This window comes from Tiliqua scincoides (assembly GCF_035046505.1).
Source record: "Tiliqua scincoides isolate rTilSci1 chromosome 11 unlocalized genomic scaffold, rTilSci1.hap2 SUPER_11_unloc_5, whole genome shotgun sequence".
Lineage (NCBI taxonomy): Eukaryota > Metazoa > Chordata > Lepidosauria > Squamata > Scincidae > Tiliqua > Tiliqua scincoides.
This window is the reverse complement of record NW_027101351.1, coordinates 13,742-40,489: the sequence shown is the minus strand read 5'-3', so window position 1 is coordinate 40,489 and position 26,748 is coordinate 13,742. Positions and strand designations below refer to the sequence as shown.

At 47.6% G+C, this 26,748-nt stretch overlaps 1 protein-coding gene and 1 pseudogene across 3 annotated transcripts in view; one reads left to right on the top strand and one right to left on the bottom strand.

Annotated features, from left to right (window-relative positions):
- The window catches only part of RNF122 (ring finger protein 122), a 32,710-nt gene that overhangs the window by 5,096 nt on the left and 866 nt on the right, over positions 1-26,748 (bottom strand). For 2 of the 3 annotated variants that reach the window (XM_066610945.1, XM_066610946.1), the window contains exons 2-4: positions 11,450-11,606; positions 4,972-5,017; positions 2,163-2,204 (exon numbers count right to left, since the gene is read on the bottom strand). In XM_066610945.1, the coding sequence (XP_066467042.1) occupies positions 2,163-2,204; positions 4,972-5,017; positions 11,450-11,606 (245 nt within the window). Of the gene's footprint in view, positions 1-2,162; positions 2,205-4,971; positions 5,018-11,449; positions 11,607-25,477; positions 25,534-26,748 lie in introns of those variants that run through there. The other variant, XM_066610947.1, reaches the window with a different exon arrangement.
- On the top strand, positions 4,535-4,651 carry LOC136635820 (5S ribosomal RNA; annotated as a pseudogene).

Sequence of the window (26,748 nt, the reverse complement as noted above, 5' to 3'; positions counted from 1 at the left end):
CCAAGGAATTAAGTCAGGTAGAGGTTAAAAGAGAAGATGTTTCAGACCTCATTGATAAATTAAAGATCAATAAGTCACCTGGCCCTGATGGCATCCACCCAAGAGTTATTAAGGAATTGAAGAATGACGTTGCTGATCTCTTGACTAAAATGTGCAACTTGTTCCTCAAAACGGCCACAGTGCCAGAAGATTGGAAGATAGCAAATGTCACGCCTATTTTTAAAAAGGGAAAGGGGGGGACCCGGGAAACTATAGGCCGGTCAGCCTAACATCCATACCGGGTAAGATGGTGGAATGCCTCATCAAAGATAGGATCTCAAAACACACAGATGAACAGGCCTTGCTGAGGGAGAATCAGCATGACTTCTATAAGGGTAAGTCTTGCCTCACGAACCTTTTAGAATTCTTTGAAAAGGTCAACAGGCCTGTGGATGCGGGAGAACCCATGGACATTATATATCTGGACTTTCAGAAGGCGTTCGACATGGTCCCTCACCAAAGGCTACTTAAAAAACTCCACAGTCAGGGAATTAGAGGGTAGGTCCTCTCCTGGATTGAGACCTGGTTGAAGACCAGGAAACAGAGAGTGGATGTCAATGGGCAATTTTCACAATGGAGAGAGGTGAAAAGCGGTGTGCCCCAAGGACCTGTCCTGGGACCGGTGCTTTTCAACCTCTTCATAAATGATCTGGGGACAGGGGTGAGCAGTGAGGTTGCTAAGTTTGCAGACGAAACCAAACTGGTGAAGACCAGAAGTGATTGTGAGGAGCTCCAGAAGGATGTCTCCAAACTGGCAGAATGGGCAGCAAAATGGCAGATGCGTTTCAATGTAAGTAAGTGTAAAGTCATGCACATTGGGGGAAAAAATCAAAACTTCACATATAGGCTAATGGGTTCTGAGCTGTCTGTGACAGATCAGGAGTGAGATCTTGGGGTGGTGGTAGACAGCTCGATGAAAGTGTTGACCCAGTGTGCGGCAGCAGTGAAGAAGGCCAATTCTATGCTTGGGATCATTAGAAAAGGTATTGAGATCAAAACAGTTAATATTATAATGCTGTTGTACTAATCGATGGTAAGGCCACACCTGGAGTATTGCGTCCAGTTCTGGTCGCCACATCCCAAAAAGGACATAATGGAAGTGGAAAAGGTGCAAAAGAGAGCGACTAAGATGATTACTGGGCTGGGGCACCTTCCTTATGAGGAAAGTCTACAGCATTTGGGCCTCTTCAGTCTACAAAGGAGGTGCCTGATGGGGGACATGATTGAGACATACAAAATTATGCAGGGGATGGACAGAGTGGATAGAGAGAAGCTCTTTACACTCTCACATAACACCAGAACCAGGGGACAGCCACTAAAATTGAGTGTTGGGAGAGGACAGACAAAAGAAAATATTTCTTTAATTGGCGTGTGACTGGTCTGTGGAACTCCTTGCCACAGGATGTGGTGACGGCATCTGCCTGGATGCCTTTAAAAGGGGATTGGACAAGTTTCTGGAGGAAAAATCCATTACGGGTTACAAGCCATGATGTGTATGTGCAACTTCCTGATTTTAGAAATGGGCTATGTCAGAATGCCAGATGCAAGGGAGAGCACCAGGATGCAGGTCTCTTGTTATCAGGTGTGCTCCCTGGGGCATTTCGTGGGCCGCTGTGAGATACGGGAAGCTGGACTAGATGAGCCTATGGCCTGATCCAGTGGGGCTGTTCTTATGTAAATGAACATCTGACCCCATTCAGGACCACCGGGTAGACAGACACTCTCCAAGAAGTCAGTTTCCTATTAATCTTATATTTTCCATCCTGCTGTTTTCTAATTGAACCGATGTATTTTCATAAATGTTTTTGCTGAGTATTGTGAGATGCCTGAAATTTTCTTCAAGAAAGACGAGATATTAATCTTCTTCAACTTCTCCCCTCCCCCCGCCCCACATTTTCCACTAAAAGTGTGCACTCAGGTGTTTTTGTTTAACTCAGTCTCATTTATATGCACCGGCTTCCTGTCTCTTTGCATGAATGCACTTATACACGTTTTACAAAGTTACAATTGCCCCCTTTCTCCCCTGTGCCCTGGACAAGACCAAGAAAAATGCAAGGAAGACCTTGCTTTTGAAATGCTGGATAAAAGCCACTTGCTCCTGTTAAAGTGAATTCCATACTCACCCCATGTAAGTTTAGCTTCTTGACATCACCTTTCAAAACCACCTGGGAGGAAGAAAAGAAGGTGGAAGATTAGGATCAGAACAGGATCCTGAATAAGCAGGTCATGCCTTTTCATGTCGCTAAACAATGTCCGAACAGATAGCGGCAGCCACTGAACACAGAAAATCTTGGTTTGTGCAGAAACCAAAGCAAATAAACAAGACTTGCTAGAGGGAGAGACTGACCCAGACAACTGGAGTTTGGGCTGTTTCTCCCATTAACAAACTCTCCATTCTTAGAGCAGCAGTTTGTTTTGGAATTTTGTTCCCATCATCTGGAACTTGGTCTGTTCTGCTGGAACTTCTCTGGCGTGTAGCAATTCTCTACTCCAGGGTGTACTGACAAACTAAAGTGATGAAATAAAGCTGGTGACAGTCTGCTGGTGGATCACTGCTGGTCTGCTGGTGGACCACTGGCCAATTTTTTGTGGACCACCAACTCCCTGGGGGAGGTGGAAGCCCTGCAAAGCACGGCACTGGGTTCCGCTTGTCTCAAAGATCCTTGTATGCACACACCCCTCCCCCAGCTTACTGGTAGTTTGTAATAGACTGCAGGGGTCATGGTTCATCCTGTTCTCCCCCCATTAGCCAGTGGGAGCCTCTTAATGTTGTAGCCTCTTAAAGATGCTTTCATTTGTAGATGGAGGAGAGCGATACAAGTTAGGGCATATGTCTCATAAGAACAGCCCCACTGGGTCAGGCCATAGACCCATCTAGTCCAGCTTCCTGTATCTCACAGCGGCCCACCAAATGCCCCAGGGAGCACACCAGATAACAAGAGACCTGCATCCTTGTGTCACCCCTGTCACCAATACTTGGGGTTTTTTGAGGTTGGTTGGCCATGTGAGACCTCTACTGGGTATGGATCCTTAGCCAATGGCTAACCTGACCCATCACAATCCCTTTCTAGGATTCTTGTACAGAATGATAGACTGAGACTGCAATCTTATGCATGTTTACATGGGAGTAAGCCCCACTGAACACAGTGAGACTCACTTCCAAGTAAGCACGTATAGGATTGCATTGTACGTTGACCTTGATCCAGCAAGATACAACTTAAGTTATTGAGGAAGAAAGCCTCTGCAGGATTACCTGACACTCATTGGTTTTACCTTGGCTGTTAATAAAGATCTTGGTTTTACAGCTGTGATTTCCAAATTTAAATACATGCTGATGACAAAGGGGCTTTTTACTAGAAAAGAAAACCAGCCCATGCAAACTGGAGGCCAGCTGGCCCATGATGTATATCAGTGATCTTCAACCTTTTCCATGCTGAGACTCCAATCAATCAATCAATCAATCAATCAATCAATCAATCAGACTGGGGACCTACTATCAATCCTGCCCCCCTCCCAGAACCCAATCTGCTCAGCCTCTGCCCCATCCCTGTGACCCAAAGAAAGGTTCTGCAGATCCTCATTGATCCAAAATTGTGCACACAATGTCCACTGTGCCACTTTTGTAAGACCAGGCCCTGTTTCCGCTGCACACAGCCACCAAAGAAATTGCATGCAAAGCCTTGTGGGATGGGAAGGCAGGGCAAAGGACTTGGTCCTCTGCCGATATGATTACTCTGATGCAGCCGTGGAAGCCGGCCATTTTTGTTCCTCTAAGTTGCCGCGACCCCACAAATGAAGTTTTGCAACCCCACTGGGGTCACCACCCACACTTTGAAGAACACTGATGTATATCACTCACTTTTATAACTTGATTGGTTAAAATACCAAGAAACCTTCCTCCTTTCTTTATCACCGTAGCGCAGAGGACACGTGCAAGAATTGTTCCTTTTGTGACACCAGCACAAAAGTGGCAGAGATGTTCTTCTAGACATCACAAACATTTCAGATGTGGAGCTGCCATCAGTTTAGATTACTTCCATATGTTTCTTAAATGGCTGCCAACTTAATGGAGGCAATATGTACCCATCTACAAAAGGGCTGCTCCTTTTGTGATAGAAACATGAAGCTTGGTGCCTGACAATGTTACAAACCATCTCAGAGGTGGAGCCAACACCAACTCTGAATAGTGTAAATCTGGTCTCTGCTACAGATCAAAAAGTCTAGTGAAAAAACCAAGTATTTATCAGCTGCCTAAACACTAAGAGGGATGAAAAAGGACAAACTTCCTGTGGGGTAGGGCGAGCTCCAGAGCCTGGTACGGTTACGGAAAAGGCCCTGTCCTGCATGGTCACCCCCCACAGCTTGGATGGCACTGATGCATGAAGCAAAGTCTCCCCAGAAGAACTTAAGAAGTGGGGGGAATCATTCAGAATCAGGCAGTCCTTATGTGCCCCAGGACCAAACCACTGAGGACTTAAAGGTAATAACTAGAGGTGTCAGCAACTGTTACCCTGCACATGCTCGATCTTGTCTGATCTCGGAAGCTAAGCAGGGTCAGGCCTGGTTAGTACTTGGATGGGAGACCGCTTGGGAATACCAGGTGCTGTAGGCTTATACCAGTCTTTCGAGACTGAGGGTTGCCAACCATTGTTGATAATGACACAGAAACACAAAACACCGTATTTCAGTGTTACAGGCTACAATCCTATCCGCACTTTCTTGGGAGTAAGCCCCACTGATTCTAATGGGACTGACTATAATGCTGCCCCCCCCAACATTTTTCTGTCTTGCCCAGGTGACTCTAACACTTCCACTGTGCTGCAGGACCCATCCTGAGAGGCCACTGCACCCTCTCCCACCCTGTTCATGCTCTAAACTGCCCAGCGGATCTCAGTGCAAAAATTCATTGGACCAACCATTTAGTTCTGTTACCTCTTTGTAGCCAAATCTTTCACTCTGGGCCTGATGCCGGAGTTTGCTGCAGAAACAAAAGGGAACATGGGAAAAGAACATCAGCAAAAGAAGACTCGACATCTCTTGGAAAACATGGACATATGTGCCCCAATGCTCCTCTTTTCTGGTGCCTGCCTGTGATTGTTTTGTCTCCACTTTGCTTCTTGGGTAACATTATGCAGGCGAGTTTTTTGAGAACCAAGTTCATGTGTACACATGTATCCAGAAGACCCCGGCTTCCTTTCCATTCCCACCTTGGTGTTGTGGTACCAGGCAGTTCATAATACTCATGCGCAAGCATGACTAGGAGAATACATATTCATTCATGTGACTAGGAGTGAGAGATATCTGCCTCCCGCTTGGTTAGAGATCCAGGAAATGGTAGGAGATTGGGCTATGGTTCAGGGGGAAAGCACCTGTTTTGCATGGAGGTCCCAGGTTCAATCTCCAGCCAGGTTTTCCCTAGCTTTCCCTAGGTAATCCCCTAGCTTTCCCTAGCTAGGGCTGGGAAAGACCCCTCTGCCTGGAACCCTGGAGAACAGCTGCCAGAGAAGTAGGTTAAGGCTAGACATGAGGAAGAATTTCCCTACTGTACGAGTGTCCGGCGCAATGGATCAGCCTGCCTCGGGCAGGTGTGCGCTCTCCCTCACTGGAGATTCTCAAGCAGAGGCCAGTGGCATAGTTAAGGAGGGCAGGGAGGTACATTGCCGCCGGTATCATGCCTTGAAGGGGTGCCAACCTACATCCCCGACAGTGGACCAGAGGCAAAGGAAGTGGCCTTCTGAGGCTTGGTGAGGTAGCGTGCGGCCTCCCCGCACCTCAAAAGGCCTCCCAAAGGCCTTTGAAAGGCACTTCCAGTTGTCACAAAAACCAGAAGTGCCTCTTTAAGGCCTCTGGGAGGCCTTTTGAGGTGGAGGGAGGTCGCATGCTGCCTCCCCAAGCCTCAGAAGGTTTTTATGGCCTCGGGTCCACTGTTGATGTGGGTTGGCACCCCCCCAAGGCATGATACTTGGGGCAATGTACCCCCCTGCCCTCGTTAACTATGCCACTGTGCTTGAGAATCTCCAATGAGGGCAAGCCCACACCTTCACAAGGTAGGCTGATGCCGTTTGTGTCCCCACACTTCAGACTACCTCCCAGACTGGGAGGGTGTTCCGGGTGTCTGGCCCCCAGGGGTGTTAACTCCCTGGGGCATTTGTTAACATTTTGGTGCCCCTGGGTGCCAGTTCCCTTAGCTACACCACTAGCAGAGGCTGGATGTCCACCTGTCAGGGACGCCATAGTCACCTGCACCAAGCAGGGGGTTAGACTAGATGACCTCCAAGACTCCTTCCAAACCTTCTATGATCTGTCATGGCCTGAGTTGGACAAGCCCATGAGCTGACCAAGGCTTAGGCAACTTCAGATGCAGAGCTTTGAGTGACAGCTTCCATGGTGGCATTTGGAAGATAAATTTCCTGGCGCCTTTAAAAGCAAAAGCAGTCATATCCCCTAGAGAGGACACTTGCGACTGCGAACGTCAGTGGAATCCAGAACATTAAACAGTTTGTATTCTCCAAATTTCTCATTGGAACTGCCAGGGCAAGGAAAATGAGAGCTACAGTACAGTTTCTGTCTCGCCATCTGCTTCAAGATTTGGGGCTCAATGGAAAACAGGCAGCTGCTCCTGGACAGGCGGGGGGATATGTGCCGTGAACTTGGCTCCTCTTCTCAGGCATGGAAATCTCAGTCCAGGCCTTGCCGTAGGAAGCCAGCCAGGACAAACGCCCATTCACCACTGTGGAAGCAAACCCAGCTGGCCAGAGCAGTGGGAGGCAGAACATTGACTGCAAACAACAATGGTTCTGTTTTAGACTGACACAGATTCTTTGTGCTGAAGCAGCCATCAGGGCCGGGCTGGAGGTGGGGGGCAAAGTGACAGCCAGTGCTTCGATGGACACAGCTGTTGCCAAAGGCTGCAGCCAGTATAGGATGCAGGACCTTATAAAGAAGTCAATGCAGGGAATGGAGGCCAAGATCTGATTTGGCTTCTCCTGCCTGCAGCCCCTCTGGATTCACTTTGGAAGGAGGCAGGATTGGTGCAGGCTTGAGGGGCCAAATGCCACTGCTCCCCACCTTGCACGTTGTCTTGCAGTGCCGTGCCACTCCCTAACTTGGGCGCATACTAGCTAATGTGCCCCACCGCTCCTCCTCCCTGGATCTGAAAAGGGATTGGGGAATGGAACAGAAGAGAAAGTGTGGAGGAGAGAGAGAAGAGTGGTAGGCTAGAGAGTCTGACACGAAAAGCTCCCAAAGCAAGTCACCTGGGGACCATCAATGCCAGCTTTTGACAGGCTCCTATGCATATGCTTTTAACAATACTAGTAAATGGGACTTAATCCTGGGTAAGTGTGGGTAGGATTGCAGCCTAGCATTATTAAAAATCTTCCTGCTTGATGAAGTCACTTCCGGTGGGTCCTGGCAGATTCTCATTCTAAATTATTCATTCTAAAATGCTAAAAGTTTGAGAACCACTGGGCTAGGAGATAATACCCTTATGCACCTCATTCTAGATCAGGGGTGCCCAAACCCCGGCCCTGGGGCCACTTGCGGCCCTCAAGGACTCTCAATGCGGCCCTCAGGGAGTCTCCAGTGAGCCTCTGGCCCTCCAGAGATTTGTTGGAGCCTGCACTGGCCCGACGCAACTGCTCTTCGCATGAAGGCAACTGTTTGACCTCTCGTGTGAGCTGTGGGATGAGGGCTCCTGCCACTACTTGCAGTTTCACATCTGTGATGCAGCAGAGGCAGCAAAGGAAAGGCCAATCTTGCTTTGTACAAGGCCTTTTATAGGCCTTGAGCTATTGCAAGACCTTCATTCGTTCATATAAGTTCATCTTTAATATATTCATTTATGTAAACTTATGTAAATTTATTCAAATTTTAAATGTAAATGAATTCTTTCTTTCCCCGGCCCCCAATGCCGTGTCAGAGAGCTGGTGTGCTCCCTGGGGCATTTGGTAGGCCGCTGTGAGATACAGGAAGCTGGACTAGATGGGCCTATGGCCTGATCCAGTGGGGCTGTTCTTATGTAGATGATGTGGCCCTCCTGCCAAAAACTTTGGACACCCCTGTTCTAGATATCCCAGCTGCAGACAAATGCAAAGTTATAAATAAAGTTTTCCTTACAAGGAGGACAACACCAGGGCATCTTCCTTCTTCTACCAGAAACAATGCATCTGCCCAGCCTGGACACCTGAACATCAACAACCCCCCCCCCAACTTCCTGCTATTTTCTACTGCGTGACAACAAGCAGGGGTCATCTCAACTTGGCTACATGCCCAGCAGCACACTGGATGCTTTCAGGGACAACTATGGGCTCAGATAGAGGATTAAAAACAAAAAAACCCAGCTGGATCTACAGCCAAGAGCTATTCACTTTTGTTTTTTTCCAGTTCTCTCCAATTAACAAGAAAAAGGACCTCTGGCAACTAGCAATACTCAGCAGAGACAGACCAAAAACACAGCTCCTGAACAAGAACATAAGAAGAGCCTTGCTGGATCAGGCCAAAGGCCCAACTAGTCCAGCTTGCTGTATCTCACAGTGACCCACCAGATGCCTCCAGGAGCACTCAAGACAACAAGAGACCTGCATCCTGGTGCCACTCCCTTGCATCTGGCATTCTGAGGTAGCCTACTTCTAAAACCAGGAGGCTGCACAAACCCAGCATGGCTTATAAGCTGTGATGGATTTTTCCTCCAGAAATCCGTCCAACCCCCTTTTAAAGGCATACAGGCCGAACATCATTCTGCGGCAAGGAGTTCCACTGATTAATGTCACGCTGGGTCAAGAAATATTTCCTTTTGTCTGTAAGAAGGTAGAGGAGTGGCTCAGCTTCAAAGCCAAAGGCTGACAATGCGGATTCATTTGCTTTTAAAAGCAAAGGGGGGAGGGCTTCCTAACCTCCCAGGCAGGACATCCCACATTTGGGGGTTATCTTGGAGAAGGATCTGCCCCACTTGTACACTAACTCAGCCTTGTTCAGTGACAGCAGGCAAAACAGAGCCTCACCCGAAGCTTTTAAATGATGGGGATTTGCATATGGTAGATGGTGATCCTTGAGAGATCATGTTGTTGGCAACCTTCATTCTCGAAAGACTATGCTATCGCGCTGTGAAAGGTGGTTCTGGAACAGCATCTAGTGTGGCTGAAAAGGCCGATTCGGGAGTGACAATCCCACACTGGGAGCAAGTGCAGTCTGTCCCTGGTCTGTCGCCCTGGCTATGGGCCTTCCTTCTTTGCCTCTTAGCCTCAGACTGTTGGCCAAGTGTCTCTTCAAACTGGGAAAGGCCATGCTGCACAGCCTGCCTCCAAGCGGGCCGCTCAGAGGCCAGGGTTTCCCACCTGTTGAGGTCCACTCCTAAGGCCTTGAGAGATCAAGAGCCCAACTATACAGGGCTTTGAAAATAAGAACCAGAAGCTTGAATTGGAGCCCTCCAAAAAGATGAAACTTTAGTGAAGTTCCTACTGGGTGGGAGGAACAACTTTTCTTGCCCTCCCCCCCCCTCTTCACTACCAGGTGTCCCCAAACCGCTATCTAGCTGCAACTTTCTGAACTGGTTGCAGGTTCCAGATTCTTTTCAAAGCCACAATCATGTAGAATGTCTTGCATCTGCCCTATACAGTCAGGCCATGGTATCTGCAGGGGGTACTGGAATCCACATTTACTGGAATCCACATTTACTGGAATCCACTGGATTCCATCCACTGGATCCATTACTGGAATCCACTGGCACGGATACTGGAATCCACATTTGAGGCTCTTTAAAACCAAAACAAACCAAAAAAAGCATCCGGCTATGACGATAACGAGAAAAGGTTGCCTGGCCTATGTGTGTACATGGTTCTGGATGCATACCTGGTGAGCATGACCCAGGTCAGCACTGGGTCATTTTGCTTGGGTATAGAGACCATTAACATTTAGGGCCTCTCTCTCTCTCTCTTTCTCTCCCTGTGTGTTGCACTGACTGTATTGCATTGTCTTTTTGATTTCCCCACCAGTGGCGTCACTAGGGTTTGCATCACCCCCATGATGAACCACCGGGACAATGCCCCGGGCAGTGGGCATTCTGATGTACCATTGCCACACCTGGGTTTGTTTTTGTTTTGGCTGTAACTTTTGATAGAAAGGAGCTATTTCAACACGGTTTGTTTCACTGTATTTTGCATGAAATTCTGCATCAAATTATATATAACATGATGGTATTATTCGAAAATACCAAGATTTTAAAAATTGTGGCCAGTAGTGGTGTCCCCCACCCTGTTACTGTACATTTACCCCCACAATAAAACCATGTTTTGTTGCGCCTCTGTTTGGTTGAGGAGTCTCTTCCTCTCTCACATGCAGTACTGAGACTCAAGGACAGTCAAGTACATTGATAGGCGGCAGACTTGGGAGAGATGAGCAAAAGCACATCTTCCCATACATAATTAATGTCTGGATTTCGCTGCTTTCAGCGGTGATGGCTACTAGCTTATAGACGGCTTGGAGAAATGGCTGGAGAAATCCATGGAGGGCATGTCTATCAAATGGCCTGAGCCATGCCGCTGAAATAGAGCCAGGATGGTGCAGTGGTTCGGGAGCTGGATCTAGGTCTGGAAGATCCAGGTTCAAATCCCCGCTCGGCCTCGAAGCTTCCTGGGTGACCTTGGGCCAGTCACTTTCTCTCTCAGCCTAACCTACATCACAGGACTGTTGTGAGGAAAAAAGGAGGGGGAGGAACCATGTACGCCACCCTGAGCAGAGGAAGAGTAGAATTTAAAAAGGTGAAAAATGAATGAATAAATAAAGTAGTTCGGAGCACACTTTTGATTACTAGTTGATGAGGGGGCCAGGAAAGCTCTGCAAAGAGAACAGTTGCCACCACTCTCTGCTTCTGGGTAGTTGACTGATCATCATCATCAACAGTATTTATATACCACTTTTCAACAAAAAGCTCGCAAAGCAGTTTACAAAGAAAATCAAATAACTAACAGCCCACTCCTATCCACACTTTCCTGGGAGTAAGCCCCATTGACTCTAATGGGACTTACTTCTGAGTAGACACGCATAGGATTGGGCTGCCAGGGCCCAATCCTATCCAACTTTTCAACTCCGGTGTAGCCACAATGCAGCCCCATGGTAAGGAAACACATGTTCCCATACCTCGAGAAGGCCCCAGTGACTGCCCCTCCACCACAGGATGCAGCACACACCCCACTGGTACAACTGCACCAGCACTAGAAAAATTGGATAGGATCGGGTCCTAAGGCTGCAATCCTATCCACAATTACCTAGGAGTAAGCCCCATTGACTCTAATGGGAATGACAACTGCAGCCAGGAATCCAGGTGCACCTCTTATTTTCCACACCTGCACTGTCTCACGCAGGGTTCTTCCACCACCACCATCACCCCCCCCCCCCCGGGACTATGACTCACCTGATGAAGTAGCAGCAGAAGATGAGGCTCAGCACAAAGACAAAAATCCCTGTGCCGAAGATCACCATGTAGATATTGAGCGGTAAATCCTGGAAGGTGATGGGAGGCATGCTGCAGGATTTGTTGGTGTAAATCAGCCCCAAACCACAGAAGCATCCTGGAGGCAAGGACCAAAGAAGAGGAAAGCCAATCAGCAGAGCAAAGCAAGGTGGAAACCAGGAGACCGCCACAGACCTCTGTAGCAAAAATTTACCCATTCATTCACCCCCCACCAACCTGGTAATCAGAACGCATATCGCTGCATTGCCAGGAGTGCATAACCGAGTCTCATCCTCCTCCAGGGACAAAAATCCAGCCACAGAACAAATGATGGAAGAATGCCATTGAACAATGGTGGAGAATGGCCTTCCTCTCTGGGTGACTACATCAGTGATCAACTGCAGGGCTGAAACAGCCACCAGACCTCAGGCAGCCATTTCAGACGACAGGACAAACTAATTTACATACATGTCCATGGAGTGACATCTAATGAGGAGAGCAAGGTGTAGGAGTGAATCAGTCCTTAGGGACTGCAACCTTGTGCTTACAACATAGTACACTACAGGCGTGTACTGCTTGACAACCATTCACTTAACGACAGATCACATATATGATGGTGGTCAACGCGCAATAAAGATGCTCTTAATGAGGCAATTGTGTCTGCCATAGCCTGCAGACTCAGGCTATGTGTGTTTACACAACAGAGAGGCTCTTAATGCAATGAAGAGGCAATCTATTTCTAGTATCCTGTGTAGCCAGCTAGTGCCTAATGCATAAGGCAGCTTTGTATGGCTACGGTTGATGGACGGGCTGACCAAAGGCTCTCACATTTCACCCATCACACCCTACTTAGCCAGGCCAACCTCCGAACCCTCACTGGGTCATCACCCAGTGAGGGTTCGGAGGTTGGCCTGGCTAAGTAGGGCATGATGGGTGAAGGGTGAGAGCCTTTGGTCAGTCTGTCTGGCACAAGGCACCGTGGTGGCTTCAGGGTGGCACTTTGCCCCAGCAACCTGATACCAGCACTGACCAAAGGCTTGACATCCCTAGCAACTATGGAGTCCACACTGTTTCACTTTTGGTGACGTACATTCATCTTACCCAAAGTACACTTGTATACATAATGTCTTTGAAGCAGATCTTATCCAGCAGATCACAAGATATTCATTATTGCACATAACAACAATAACCAGTCAATGAGACTTGAGGGTTTTGAGCTCATGGACTCCCAACTTAATTTCTCCATTGGTTACATCAATTCCATTACTTAGAATGGCAAACAGAGAAGCTACAAAATTAAAGATCAGGCGGGATCGGAAGGGAACCTGCCCTTAACCTTCTAAGACAATTCTAGATCAGGGTCATTTCACACCCAATGTGGTCTCTCAATTCTATTCAGCCTTGAGTCAGAAACCAATGCACCAAGAGGCTGAATTGGCACTGGTGACCGAAATTATCTGCACTGTAATTCCAGGAAAACTGGTTGGGTCATCCTTACAATTTGAACACACAGAGGACGAATGTGTGGAGATTGACATGTGAAAAATCAGGAACGGGGCCAGGAAATACAACAAGACTCTTTGGCCCCGCCTTCACCAAGCATCTGACAAGGGCTAAACGATGCTGGTGAAAGCCTGAAGGATATGCTGTCATTCAGCAGCGACAATGACAAGAAGACATTATGACTCGCATGAAACAGCCATCCTTTCCCTGGCTCAAAATAGGAAATGATCAAAACATGATCCAAGCAACTATTTAAAGAATTGCTACACAAAAGATGATATGGTGACATCATACGAGAGACTGAGCAGCTGGTTAAGCAGGGGCTGTTAGAAAGTGTGTGTGTGTGTGTGTGTGTGTGTGTGTGTAGGGGGAGGACAAGAAACACAGAGATCAGTGACCAACAGTGATACAGAAATTGCTAGCAATATATTGAGGAAACAATATATTCCTTTATTGGTTGTTGCTGAGCACTGACCATTCAGCATCAAGTAACTGTTTCTCTGAATAGCAGAAAGGGAAGAATCTGCTCCCTTGGTTTTGGAAAGAATAGAAGCCTGCCACCTGACATTTCATGGAGACAGAGCTGTCAACTGAAAGGGATGATCTGGGTTCAAGTAGCGCTTCCTTTGTGGATGCTAAAGAGGGTGTTTTTTTTAATTTAATGAGAGGTGCTACAAGTGTGCTGGTGTGGGAACTCATGAGCACTTCCAAGTGGGATATGTAGGATGGGATTGATATTGAGAGCTGGTGAAGGGTGTTGGTTGAGAGACGGAGCTGTGACTCAGGACTTCCCCTGGTTTAAATCTTGCCTCTGCCATGAGCTTACTAGGTGGTCTTAGGTAAACCCCGCCTTCTCATCAGCAGTGGCATCACTAGGGTTGGTGTCACCCAGTGCGCCAATGGTGTCACCACCATGGCCCCACACCTTCTGGTCTTGCTCCAGCCCTGTCGTGAGAACAGGGTGGGCTTTGCATACCAGTTCTCTGCTGCAGCGCTTCTGGGCAACCTGCCCGCCTTGGCACCTCCAGAGTGGTCAGCTTGCTGTGGACCTGCTGACCACCATGGTGCTTCCGGACCAGCCGTGGACCAGCCACTTACTATGGTGCTCCTGGGCCAGCCGCCCACCACAGAGCATCCAGACTGACTGGCTTACTGTATAAGACATTTTAGGGTCCCCCTCCCTGGTGTTGTCACCAGGTGCAACTCGTATCCGCCACACCTGCCTAGTGACATCACTGATCTTCAGTCTTCCCCAGATAAGGTCCACATCAAGATAATACACATGAAGTCCTTGGTGCACCCAAAAAGCTCTCTACAAATGCCATTATCACACATTGTTCATGCACTATTTATGGGTTGTTCACATTACAATGTCATCCGCCTATGACCCATCTGTACTTCCCCACAGTTCAGTCATGGCATTTATTAAATGGGAAAAATGGGTCAATAATAGCAAAGGCAGGACAGCTGTGCTACAACGGTAGTTGTGGATGATGCATGGTGTGCCTGTTCAATCTTTGGGTGGGAGGGAGGTACATGCCCAGACTGAATAGGTGTCATGAATATGTGCAGTTCAGGCCTAGTAGCATTGCAAAGCCTGAACCAAAGTAACCCAGTAACACAGAAGGGGCTTGCAAGGGGTTTGCAGTCCTAGCTGCTAGGAATTTACAACTCAATGGAAGGTGATAATGTAGCACCTAGGCAGCCAGAAAGACGCCCATCAAGGATGGAATGCACTTCAAGGGTGGAATGCACTTCCGTAGGACAGGGTCTTTGGTCTTTGTCTCTTGGTGAGATAGGTGGTGGGTGCACATCCTGCCCCGCCAGGACCATGTGGCCTCTTAGGTAACTGACCTGAGGATCTACAAAAGAAGCTGACCCAGGTGAGAGTCAGAGAATAATAGAGTTAGCCAGTTAGCTTTGTTGTTTTATGCTGATATGTTTCCTAGAAGTTTTTATGCCTCTAGCATTTGCTGCCTTTTGTAACTTTTTGAAACCCTATGTACTTAATAAAGTAAAAATCTTTTTAACATGTTGGTTCATTGTCTGCTGGGGACAAAGTTTCAGAATCCTGCCTAGCCGTTCAGCAAGCTACCAAATCCTCACTGTGGACTAGTAACTTGAGGACTGAGACTTTAAGTAAAGAAAGTGCTCAGTGCCTATAAGGGATATAGTTAAGCCTATAGGGTCTCAGTATCCCTGGACTGAGACACTGGCTCTTACAGGGTGATGGCAGTACTACCGAACAGGGATCTTTGAGGGCTCTAGGGTTCAGAACCAACAACTCTGAGCACCCCAAAACCCTGGGAGTGAGACCAAGTATACGACAATAGGCCACAAGAGAAACTGGAAGAGTAAAGGGCCTGACACATGGCAGGAATGCTGCACTTCTCTGTGTGACTGCAAGTGGGAAAGCTGATGTTCCAGAAGGTGTCTGGAAAAAGCCCATTTCTCACCAGTGTGGAGTGGCTGCATGTGGACATCCTGGGTGTCCAAGGGACAAATTAAGTGTTACATCGCATGAATTGATGGAGGATAGAACAAAGGCCTAAATACCCCCCCCCCCCCCAAAAAAAAATTCAGGTGGGATTCAGTATAAGGTAGCTTCATTTGTTCTGGCACTGAACCAGCTGCTCTAGATTCAATGGAATCATTTGTAGAGGTGTGATTTCTAGGTGATAATGAAATAAAATCATGTAACACAGCTTTCTGCACTTCTAACTTTTGGAAAACACCAAAATCCCACACAAAAAACCACTTTCTCCCAACTCTAGTGACAAAGCAAAGGGGGCCACCAGTTTGATTCTGGCATTCCTTATAATCACCTCCGAACCAACAGTGCACATAAGAATAGCCCCACTGGATCAGGCCATAGGCCCATCTAGTCCAGCTTCCTGTATTTCACTGCGGCCCACCAAATGCCCCAAGGAGCACACCAGATTACAAGAGACCTCATTCTGGTGCCCTCCCTTGCATCTGGCATTCTGACATAGCCCATTTCTAAAATCAGGAGGTTGTACATGCACATCATGGCTTGTAACCCGTAATGGATCTTTCCTCCAGAAACTTGTCCAATCCCCTTTTAAAGGCGTCAAGGCCAGTCACCATCACCACATCCTGTGGCAAGGAGTTCCACAGACCAACCACAGTGGGGATGGAGGGGGGAATCAAAAAGGGATGTTAGCTATTATCCTATAAAACAGCTAGTGAAAAAGAACATTAAAATGCATGCAAGAGAAAATAAAAACAAATGATGATAGGAAAGAAGTAATGAAAGCCCTCTCTGGCAAGAGAAGTGGCAAGATCCAGGGTGGTGTCAAAACATAAGTCCCATGGGCCTAATGTGGCCCCCAGAAGCAATTTATCCAGCCCCCCTTGGGCTCCTCCCTTGTGAGAATTGGGCTCTCTCATGCCTTGAAAATATGAACAAGATTTGCACATTTTCTCTTCTGTCATTTGCAGCTAATGAGTTTTCTAGGTGAGAACAAAGTGCTTATTTCTGACCATCAGTTGCTTAATGAAGTCACTTCCGAATCTTATCAGGCACCATGAATGCTGACTTCAGCCCTCTGTAGGAAACCGATTTGATACCCCTGATGTTAGTGGTTTGGGACTTAGATCTGGTTATTGTGAGGACAAAAGGAGGGGAAGAACCATGTACACCACTCTGAGCTCCTTGGAGAAAGGGTGGTACAAAATACAGGTAGGACCTGGGTATCCTCAGGGGATTCATTTTTGGACCCTCCTAGGGATGCTGAAATTCATGGACAACTAAATCCATGATCCAGCCTGCAGAGGCAGCACACGTCTGCTTGTTACCTCTGCGGGTTTCAGAATGGTCGAAAAGGCTGAAAAGACACAACTTCCAGTTTCCCAAGGGAAGTCAAAAGTGAGAGGCCCGGGGAAGCCCCTGGAGGGCTTTCTCCTCGGGAAACAGGAAGTTGCTTCTTTTCAACCATTCTGAAGCCTGCAGAGGCAGGGGGTGGATGGATGCTGCCTCTGTGGGCTTCAGAAAGCCCTTAGGAGGTGACCGGAGCCCATCTCTGGTCACCTCCAGAGGGCTCAGCTGGGGCCAAGTCTGCAAGATCCATGGATGTGGAAGCCCCACCTGTATGGTAAAAAACAATCCTAGGGGGTGATTCAAGCAGATGGCAGAGCAGCCATGTCAATTTCATTACCTGGCCTTGTTGGTTTCGCTACCTGGCCTTGTTTCAATTCTTCTTTGGTAACCTTGTTTTGTTATCTTATTTGATAAGCACCTCTTGTTAATTAAAGGATGATAATCTGCTTCTTTTGAAAATAGGGCTCTATTTAGTTGTTTCTTCCAGGGCTAAGGAAAAAGTTTCATTACAGTTGACAAACTCTTTGCAAAGTTCTTTCAAACATTCTTTGAAAGAATGCAACCTCAGCAAGCTACTACAGGGTCTTCCAGCAACAGTTTAATACCAATCACTTTTGGACACAGCACATACATTGCTCAACCTTCACCAGTATTAGTAACCTGTCACAGCAAACTCATTCTTAACTACAGTCAATTGTCAATACCTTTAATAATCACCCTGATATAGTAGCAATCATACAAAATATAGGAAATACACAAAAGGGGAGGGGTGATAACATGCCTTTTTTTTTTTTAACGTGCCTTTTGACCTGGCCCCTGTAGTCTTGCCTTTAAAGGGACAGATTTATGGGGGAAAGGTCCATCACAGGTTACAATGACCGCATCAGAGTTAGCCTACCTCTGAGTGCCAGGTGTAAGGAAGTGGCAACAGGATACAGCAACGCTTCCCAAACTTACCAGACTGGTGACACCATTCCCCAGCGTTGGAACCTAAAAGTAAATGGTGATGACACAAAACAGGTCATGTAGTGACATCACTGCTACTTACTTCCAGGCTGTGAGGCTGAACAGAGCCTAAAAACAGAGGTAAGGAGGACAGAGTGGGTGGGCTTTTTCAAGCACGCAGTTTTCACGTGCAGCAGCTCTTCACATCAATCCTCCTGCCTCTATTTTTAGGCTTGTGCCATGGGCTTGCTGCAAGGCAGTGAGCCTCCTGTGATGCCCTCAGGGGTGCCTCACCATTGTCCCAACGCTCAAATTGGGAACCCCTGTTTGGGGTCTTATGTACTTGTCATGTTGACCATAAGTAAAGGGAAGTAGAGATGGGTCACCTGTTGACTTGTGAGCTCCCTGTAGCAGCATCTGGTGGGCCACTGTGAAATTTAGGAAGCTGGGCTAGATGGGCCTTTAGCCTGATCCAGCAGGGTTGTTGTAAAGAACATTTTAGCCATAGTTGGATCCTCAGGCAATAGCAGGTGACTCTTTTTATGGCATGGAATTCAACGCGATCTCTTCTGAATAGCTGCAGACCCAGCTGCTAAAGCATAAGCGCTGTGTGTGCGTTTTTCTGCTGGCAACTCCAATTGCATCTGGTCACCCCAACCTGCTCACTCAAGCCTTCCTCTGCCTCTCACTTACAATGGGGCTGCTTTCGGCTGCCAGCCAACCATCAGCTTGTTCAGCACTAAATGGCAAAACTCTAGCATTTCATGCCCTGGTTGGCAAGCAGTGAACTCGAGCACTGCGGGTCAAGGTCAGGTCGGGAAGACTACCACCACCCCAGTGTCATCTGACTCCTGCGGAATCAACTCTGCTTAGGGCTAATGCCACATGACAATGTTTGCACAGCTCAGTCATGAGTCGACTCTTTGGGTGTGGGGCCTGCTTCAAGAAGTGTGCCGAGACCGTGATTGTGGCTCCTTCTCTCCTGGAGAATGTTTCAAAAATGCGGACGGAGCCAGGAGGAGGAGAACCGAGATCACAGATGGACACATGAGAGAAGACTAGCTTTGTATCAGAGCAAGCCCGAGACCTCCCAGTGTGAGGACAAATGCTGACCCCTGTTAACTGGGCAGTGCACTAGTCACCACCTCTTCTCCTCCTGTTTCCTGGACTTGAAAAGGAAGAGGAAGTATGGAGGAAAAGAGCACAAAAATTCTCTAATCCACCACTCCCCTCCTCCACACTTCTTCTTCTGCTTCCTGAATTCAAAAAGAGGGGAATGGATTAGGAGGAGGAGAAATGGCAGAAGAGTGAAGGCAGTTAAGAGTTGGGTGATGGGGTCTTCCTATCTGCCCGGCAACCCAATCCTAAGTCAGCTCCTACCACTGGGATGGGTACATGTGCTGCTGTAAACATGCCATAAAGCACATTGTAACCAGGTGGAGGGCAGTGTCATTGATGGAGAAGCCTGCACTGGTAGACCTCCACTGGTGTTGGAGCAGTGCCCACAGACTGGTCCTATACGAGGGCCTGGGTGGGGAGGCAGGCGGAACAGGAGCAAGGAGAGGTTGTTTTGGGGTGGGGGAAAGTGGGGAGGGCAGTTTCAGCCCAGGAGGGGGACAGGGATGGTGGAGGAACCCTTCACTGCATCCCGGGGCTGAGAGCCCTACACAGGTCTACTCAGTTCTGCACCAGCAATTTAGCTGAAGTGACTTCGAGCAGACCCATAGAAGCTGCTGGTGCTCAACACAGGCTAAGGGAACAAATTTCCCTTACCTCAAGGAGACCTCCAGCTGCCTCTCTGCCCATGTGGGGTACAGCTGTGGCCATTTTGGCGTTGCTGTATCTTAGCACAGGCAGCCTCGTTAAGATAGGGCTGTTAATTGGCCTCATGGATGGCAGGCTGTGCGGCTGATTTAATACGTTCTGAAAAAGAAGAACACAAAACACCCCAAAGATAAAAAGGTATCTACACTTCCTGAAGCTGGACTTGTGGAAAATGTATCCATCACGTGAAAAGCCATTTAACGCCAGTTTGTTTGCTCCGAACCCCCAACAAACCACATCTTAGCTGCAAATCTCTGAAGGGAAGTTACGTGGCCTTTCGGTTTCCAATGAAATTGTTCCAGTCGCTAAAAGTGGTTTCCTACTCGTGGGACTGCAGCTCAGTGGTAGAGCCCATGCCTTCATTTTTTCATGCAGAAGGTCCCGTTTTTACTCTCCAGTGTTTCTAGATAAGGCTGGGAAAGACCCACAAAACCTGAAAGTTTGGAGAATTTCAGTCAGTTGGCAGACAGAACTGAGCTCGGTGGTCCGGTTGTTGGCAAGAGGCCGTTTTGTTTGTTCCTAATAATCTTGGATAAACAATATTGGGAGGCGTGCGTCAGAGCATTCAGCAGTCACCATAACAAAAGAAATCAAAAAGCTCAACTTGGTGGGTCCAAGCACCAACTTGGTGGTGAAGAAATCACCACATCAGAAGAGAAAACATGTGTGACAGGAACTCCCACCCACTTCCCAGCACACAAACATCAACACAGCCTTAATCCATTGGTAAATAGGCCTCCTTGACTGCCTCTCCACTGCAGAATGCAGTGCATACCACATTGGCACAGCTAACTCAGTGTTGGAAAGTTGGTTAGGATTGTGCCCTTAGATGCAGCGAAAGGGGAAAGTTTCATCTGCTGAGTTACTACTAGTCATGAAGCTATTGCAAGCACAGGAGCCCTGACAGAAAAAAAAAAAGTTGGCAATCCTATCAACCTGTTTTAGAACTGCAGTGGCTTCTCTATCCACTTTTCCTTTTCCCCTACATGAGGTGGTGTGAAGCTCAAACCCCACAGATTGCAGCAAGAAAAGGAAAGGTGGATGACGGAGGAGCAACAGTGCAGTGGGACTAGGAAGTGACCAACTACGATCCAGAACACTGGTCTAGCTAGCTTAGAATTATTTGTGCTGACTGACAGCAACCCACAGTATTTCAGTCCCTGCTGGAGAAGTGACATCCCCCCACATGACCCAGTAGCCTGGAACCCGAGTCCTGTACTCCCCAGCCCCCCTTAGCTACACTAGTGGGTAGGTGAGTGTTCATGCTAGATCAGTGGTTTTCACACATTTAGCACCGGGACCCTCTTTTAAGAATGAGAATCTGTCAGGACCCACCGGATGACCGGAAGTGACATCTTCAAGCAGGACAATTTGTAACAATCCTAGGCTGCAATCCTACTCACACTTATCCAGGAGTAAGTCCCATTTACTTGCATTGTTAAAAGAATATACACAGCAGCTTGTTAAAAGTCCAGGTCTGTAACGTTTCCCCAAATACAGTCACATACTGTGGTAGCATCAAGTCTAATATATTAAAAACAAAATACTGAAATGAATGGGGACCCACCAGAAATGGGCTCGCGACCCACAGTTTCAGAAACACTGCCCTAGATTTATGCACATTCCTCAGACTGTTGGAAGAGACCCTACATATGTAAAAAAACTGAACATGCACAGGCATATCTGTCCAACTAGGGACTGTTAATGTTTTCTGACCGTGCCCAAAAGCTGATGCATGGAGCATCAGAATTGACAGCTACTGAATGCAACTGCTCCCCTGTGCCTCCCCCCTCTACTGAATGTGTGATCAGTGTCCATGCACTCGTTGTGTAAACAGGGCCAGAATCTGGATGTTCCTGTATAGCCAGAATCCTGCTTTAGAAGGGAGAAATACTGACCGAGTCCTTGAATTATACTGACAAGAGTTTTCATCCTGCTATATGTAACCAGAGGAACAGGCTTGTGTGAGAGATGCTAATTACGTACCTAGAGAGCCAGCTAATTGCTGCAGCTTGAGCGAAGAAGCCACACAAACAAAGAGGGAAACTGAAAGGAGACTGGGGGACAATGTGAAGGCTTGCATGTGGGTGAGCAGGTGCAGTGGTTGGGCTTCCTGAAAGTGAACAATAAAAAGTTCTCTGGGGGATTGTGAAAGGTGAGGTGACACCTTCCTGGTTCTGCTGGAGGTTGCAGACGGCATTGGTGACCAAGATAACCGCTCTGCGTCCTACAACAAGCTTGGGGCCATCCCAGATGGGGTGGATCAGGTCCGTCCTCGTGAAGTCTTTGCTCGCATTAAAATGGAGCTGGCTTGGTTCAAGAGGCAAAGATGAGGCTTAGGGTCCGATCCTTTACCCAGCATGTAATTAGTCTGTGGAACACCTTGCCACAGGATGTGCTGATGGCATCTGACCTGGATGCCTTCAAAAGGGGATCGGACAGATTGATAGAGGAAAAGTCCCTCACAGGTTACAAGCTATTATGGGTATGTGCGATGTCCTGGTTTTAGAAGTAGGTTACCTTAGAATGCCAGGTGTGAAACAAGATGTAGGGATCTTGTGTGCTCCCTGAGGCATCTGGTGGGCCACTGTGAGATGCAGGAAGCTGGACTAGTTGGGCCTTTGGCCTGATCCAGCAGGGCTCTTCTTATGTTATGCTCCTACCAATTTTCCAGCACTGATGCAGCTGTGCCAATGGGACATGCACTGCATCCTGTGAGGGGCAGGGACGCAGCCACAGAAGCCTCCTCGAGTAGGGGTTGCATTCTGGCTGTATCAGTGATGGGAAGTTGGACAGGATTGGGCCCTTAGCTTAAGATGGTACAGGCAATATTAGAGGAGGTGGCTTGTATAACAACAGCTCCAGAAAGATCCACTGGCACTTCATTGGGTTTTGTTTGCATCTGTCCATTAGTCAAGTATGCCCACCTGACCATGGCTTGGCTGAGGTCTGATAGGCTGAACTAGGCTTTCCTGCCTCTGGATCAGCCAATAGGAAGTGCACTTCCCAAAAGGGGCATCTGGTTTGAGATGCTTTGCTCCAGCAACTGCAGGGTTACTGTTCATCACTGACACATCCATCTAGTCCAGGAGATGAACTGTTGGAGTACTAGACAGGGTCAGCCTAGGCGTTTTTGCATGAAGATACTAGGATATTTTCACCTCTAATTTCACATATCTCTATTAGCCCATTTGAAATGTGCCTACTTCTCATTCACCCATTGAGCACTGACAGATAGCATGTGGCAAAAGCCACAAGGGCCTTGCGGGGCTGCAGAAGAGCTGGAAAAAGGCAAGTCTTCCTCTCTTCCAACCACCAGCTTCAGACCGGAGGGTTCCCCAGAATGTCTGAGCTCAACCCAGATCAGAGAGAAAAAATGGGAAGGAGGGTTCTATTCTCTTTCCCACCTCCCTTATGACAGTAAACTACCCCCAGGGGACTGCTGTGGCAGGGGGTCCATTCTATCTCATTCTCCCCATGAGAGCCTGAGTAGTGAATCAAGATTTGCCTGATTCAAATCTCACTTCAGCTACATATTCCTTAGGTGGCCTGAGTCAAGTCATACTCTCTCCGCCTCAGTCTTCCCCATCTGCAAAATGGAGGCAATAATACTCGTACTTTACAAGATGGTTGTCAGGACTGTGTCAACATCAGACCCTTGAGGTCTTACCACACTCAGGAAGTGCTATGCAAATATTATCATATTAAGTCACAATAACATCTCGTTCTTTGTTCTAGACAGCTGTCCCAGAGTTATAAAGGCCCAACCCCAGAAGGTTTGTTGGAACAAAAACATCTTCCAGAAGCTTTCTGGGCTGATTTTTGGTGTCTGAAAAAGTTGCTTTTCTCACAGGTTTAAATTATTCAGTCTTCATGTGTAGAAGTGCACATGCACAGAAGCTGGATAACCCTTCCGATGAACACACGGAGGCTAGGGGAGAAGCCAACAGACTTGATTCAGCTCACCTCCCTCCAGACATTAATGGCCCAATCTATTGAGGCCCTGCACCAGCAGAATACATGTTCCATCAGCACACACTGCTGCAAAAACACCGTAAAGTGTTTTGCGACCATACAAGGCCTAGGTATGTTGGTGAGAAGCCGGAGCTTTTCTGCTGGTGCCGCCAGTCATCGGCGCCTACCAGTCACCAGGTAGATCCAGTGCAGGGGTGGGGGGAGAGTGGATGGGGGGGGTGACGGGGGGGTAAAATCGGCAGTGCTAATGAGCACCTTAACAAAAATCCCCTTCTTGGGTCTGGATCAATGCCGTATCGTTGGCCCAGGTTCAAGTTGACTTGTTGCATCTGCTTGGGCCTGGCATGAGGACAATTGTCCCCTTACCCCAAAGAGACCTCCAGCAGCCAAAAATTCCCTGCAGGATACAGTGGAAGACGGGCCAGCACTGCTGCATCGGCATGGGGGAAACTTCGGTAGGATTGGGCTGTGAGGTTGCAACTCTATACACACTTACCCAAGAATAAGTCTCGTTAAACTCAATGAGGCTTATATTTGAGTAGCTAAGCCTAGGACTGTACTGCAAGTCAATTGGATTTGAATGGGAGAATAAAGCTGGTGGTGGAATGAGATTCCTCATATCCGGCGACATTATAGCTGTGCTCTTCCCTGTTGGAGGGTCACAGATAATGCCTGACTCTCGGGTGGAGAGGGGCCTTCTGCAACCTGGTGATCAGAGATCTTTTTGAAGAGTGGAGGTGCTAAGGACTTAAGACATTTAGGAGATCTTGAACTTAGGACATCTAGATACAAGTTAAATGTGCTTTCCCAAACAGATCCATGAGTAATAATAATATAGGCCTGCAAAACTGAGGGTCAGAAAAACTTTCTTTTCTATATTTATGCTAGTTTCATATGAATTTGGGGTGCCAGTTCCAATTTGGGGTGATAGGGCATGGCCCGATCACATCTGGCTTTGGAGATTGTTAGTGAATGGTTAGTGAATGGTTCAAGCAACTTCTTTGTGAGGAGACCGTGGCGTAGGCTTCTTCATGAGGAAGTTGCTTGACCCATTCATGAGGGCTATGCCATATCTCCAAAACTAGATGTGATGGGGAAAAACTGATGCCATTTCTGGAATCATCACCCCAAACACACCCAGGAATAGGTTTAACTTTTAAGTCAGCAAAATGTGTGTTAGCCAGTGTAATTACGGACTCAAAGAATTTGAATCGGGCTTTTTGAGCGTGCAAAGTGCTTCATGTGTATTATCTTGATGTCGCTTTTGCAACAACCCTGTAAGGTCTGCCAATATCCCCACATGGCAGGTGCAGATGTCTGAAATGGAGGAGGAGCAACTTCCCTAAGGCCTCAAAAGTTCACGGCAGAGGTAGGGACAAGCCAAAGAAGGCCTCAGTGTTTTAGCCAACTTGACCAGTTCCATCATGATTAATGCTGGGAAAAGTCTATGTGAGAATTATCACTGGAAAACAGATGTCTGGTTAGCTTGATGACAGAAGACCTTTAACCATTAGGCTTGCTTTGGAGCCTGCATGCAGACTGACCAGCAACTCTGGGCATAAGACAGCCAGAATGATGTAGTGGTTTGGGAGTTGGACTGTGACCTGGAAGGTCCAGGTTCAAATTCTCACTCAGCCACAAAGCTTCCTGGGTGACTTTGGACTAGTCACTATCTATGTCTCTCAGCCTCACCTATCTCACAGGGTTGTTGTGAGGACAAAAAGAGGGAAAGAACCACTTTCACCACCCTGAGCTCCTCGGAGGGGGATATAAAAATTCAAAAAGTAAATAAAAAAGCTGTGTGTGTAAATCCTGCTGCCAGTTTTGTGCAGGCAACTCTGAGTTACACCAGCGAAGGATCCAACTCAGTAGAAAGCTATGCAAGAAATCCATAAACTAACCTTTGTTACTTAGCCAAAACGCTTCTCTGACTCCTAGGGGAGTAGGTTAAAAATATTCTGCATCAAGCTCTATATCTCCAGGGTAGACGGCTGCGAGAGGCTGAGGAATGAGTCTTGCTCTGGTTTCCTTTTTCTGTTTTTACAGATTTGTTTCAATTTCACACAGAAGGGGGGGGGGAAGAGAGAGAGATTAGCTATAAAAAGCAATTGCAAAATGGGGCACAGGAAGTTAATACTGTCGCTGACTTTGATTCCTTGGTGTCTGGGTGTACTCAAAATAAACCAGTCTCCTCCTCCTCCTCCTCTTCCCTTCCATTGTCTTCTCAGCACATGGTCTGGAGGCTGCTGTGGGTTAAATTTTGTGAAACTATAGGTTGGAGGGGGATGGGGTGGAGGAGGGAGAGGAGAAGAGGCCAGCCATCTAACAAAAGCAGCTTGAAATAATTAATCCAGGCTCATCCCAAGCAAGGCTCTGCTTCCTTTTAATTAACCATTAGCCCTCAACAAAAGCAGTCACCATCTGCTGGGCCTTCTGAAGACACCACCAACTCCCAACTAAACCCTGAAAGAGGATTTTCAAAAGCATCTCTCTTCCCCCCCCCCCAACCATGCAAAGGGTCTATGTGTGTGTCCCACTGCTCAGCTGCACTGTGTTTTGTTCATTCTCCTGCCCCCCCCCCAAAAAAGTCTCCAAAGTAGAAAAGCAAGCAAACAAAATAAATTTTTATAAAGTTTAGCACGAAGGAAACAGAAGCCAAGTCCCTTCTGGTTTGAACAAAACTTCTTTTCAACCAGATCGAACGCACCTCGTTGTAGCAAGGGGTGGACTGTTCACAGCCTTGGAATGTGCATGGATTTAATTATATCGAGAGGAATGGAAAAAAAAAAATAATTATGGCTGGAGGGGATGACCAACTGGGGCCTTCCAGTGCACTCCTATGCCTGCTCAGGAGTAAGTCCCACTTATTTCAGTGGGCTTGACTCCCAGTTAAGTGTGTCTAAGGTTGCAGCCTTTAAAAGGATAAAGCAAAGCTTACAAGGGCTTTGATTTACAAACAAAAAATGGAAGACTCTAGGTCCAGTAAGAGGGGGAATCCTAAAGAAGCTATAAATACCTTTATGTGGATCAAGTAAGCCATGACAAAGTCATGAGTGAGCTTCCCCAGCCTGAGAAATCCACAATGCCCCAGCTAAGCAAATAGATTTGCTTTTGTCCACGCGGTGGGAAGGGCACAGGGGTGTGTGTGTGGGGCTGTCTCTTTCCAGACCCT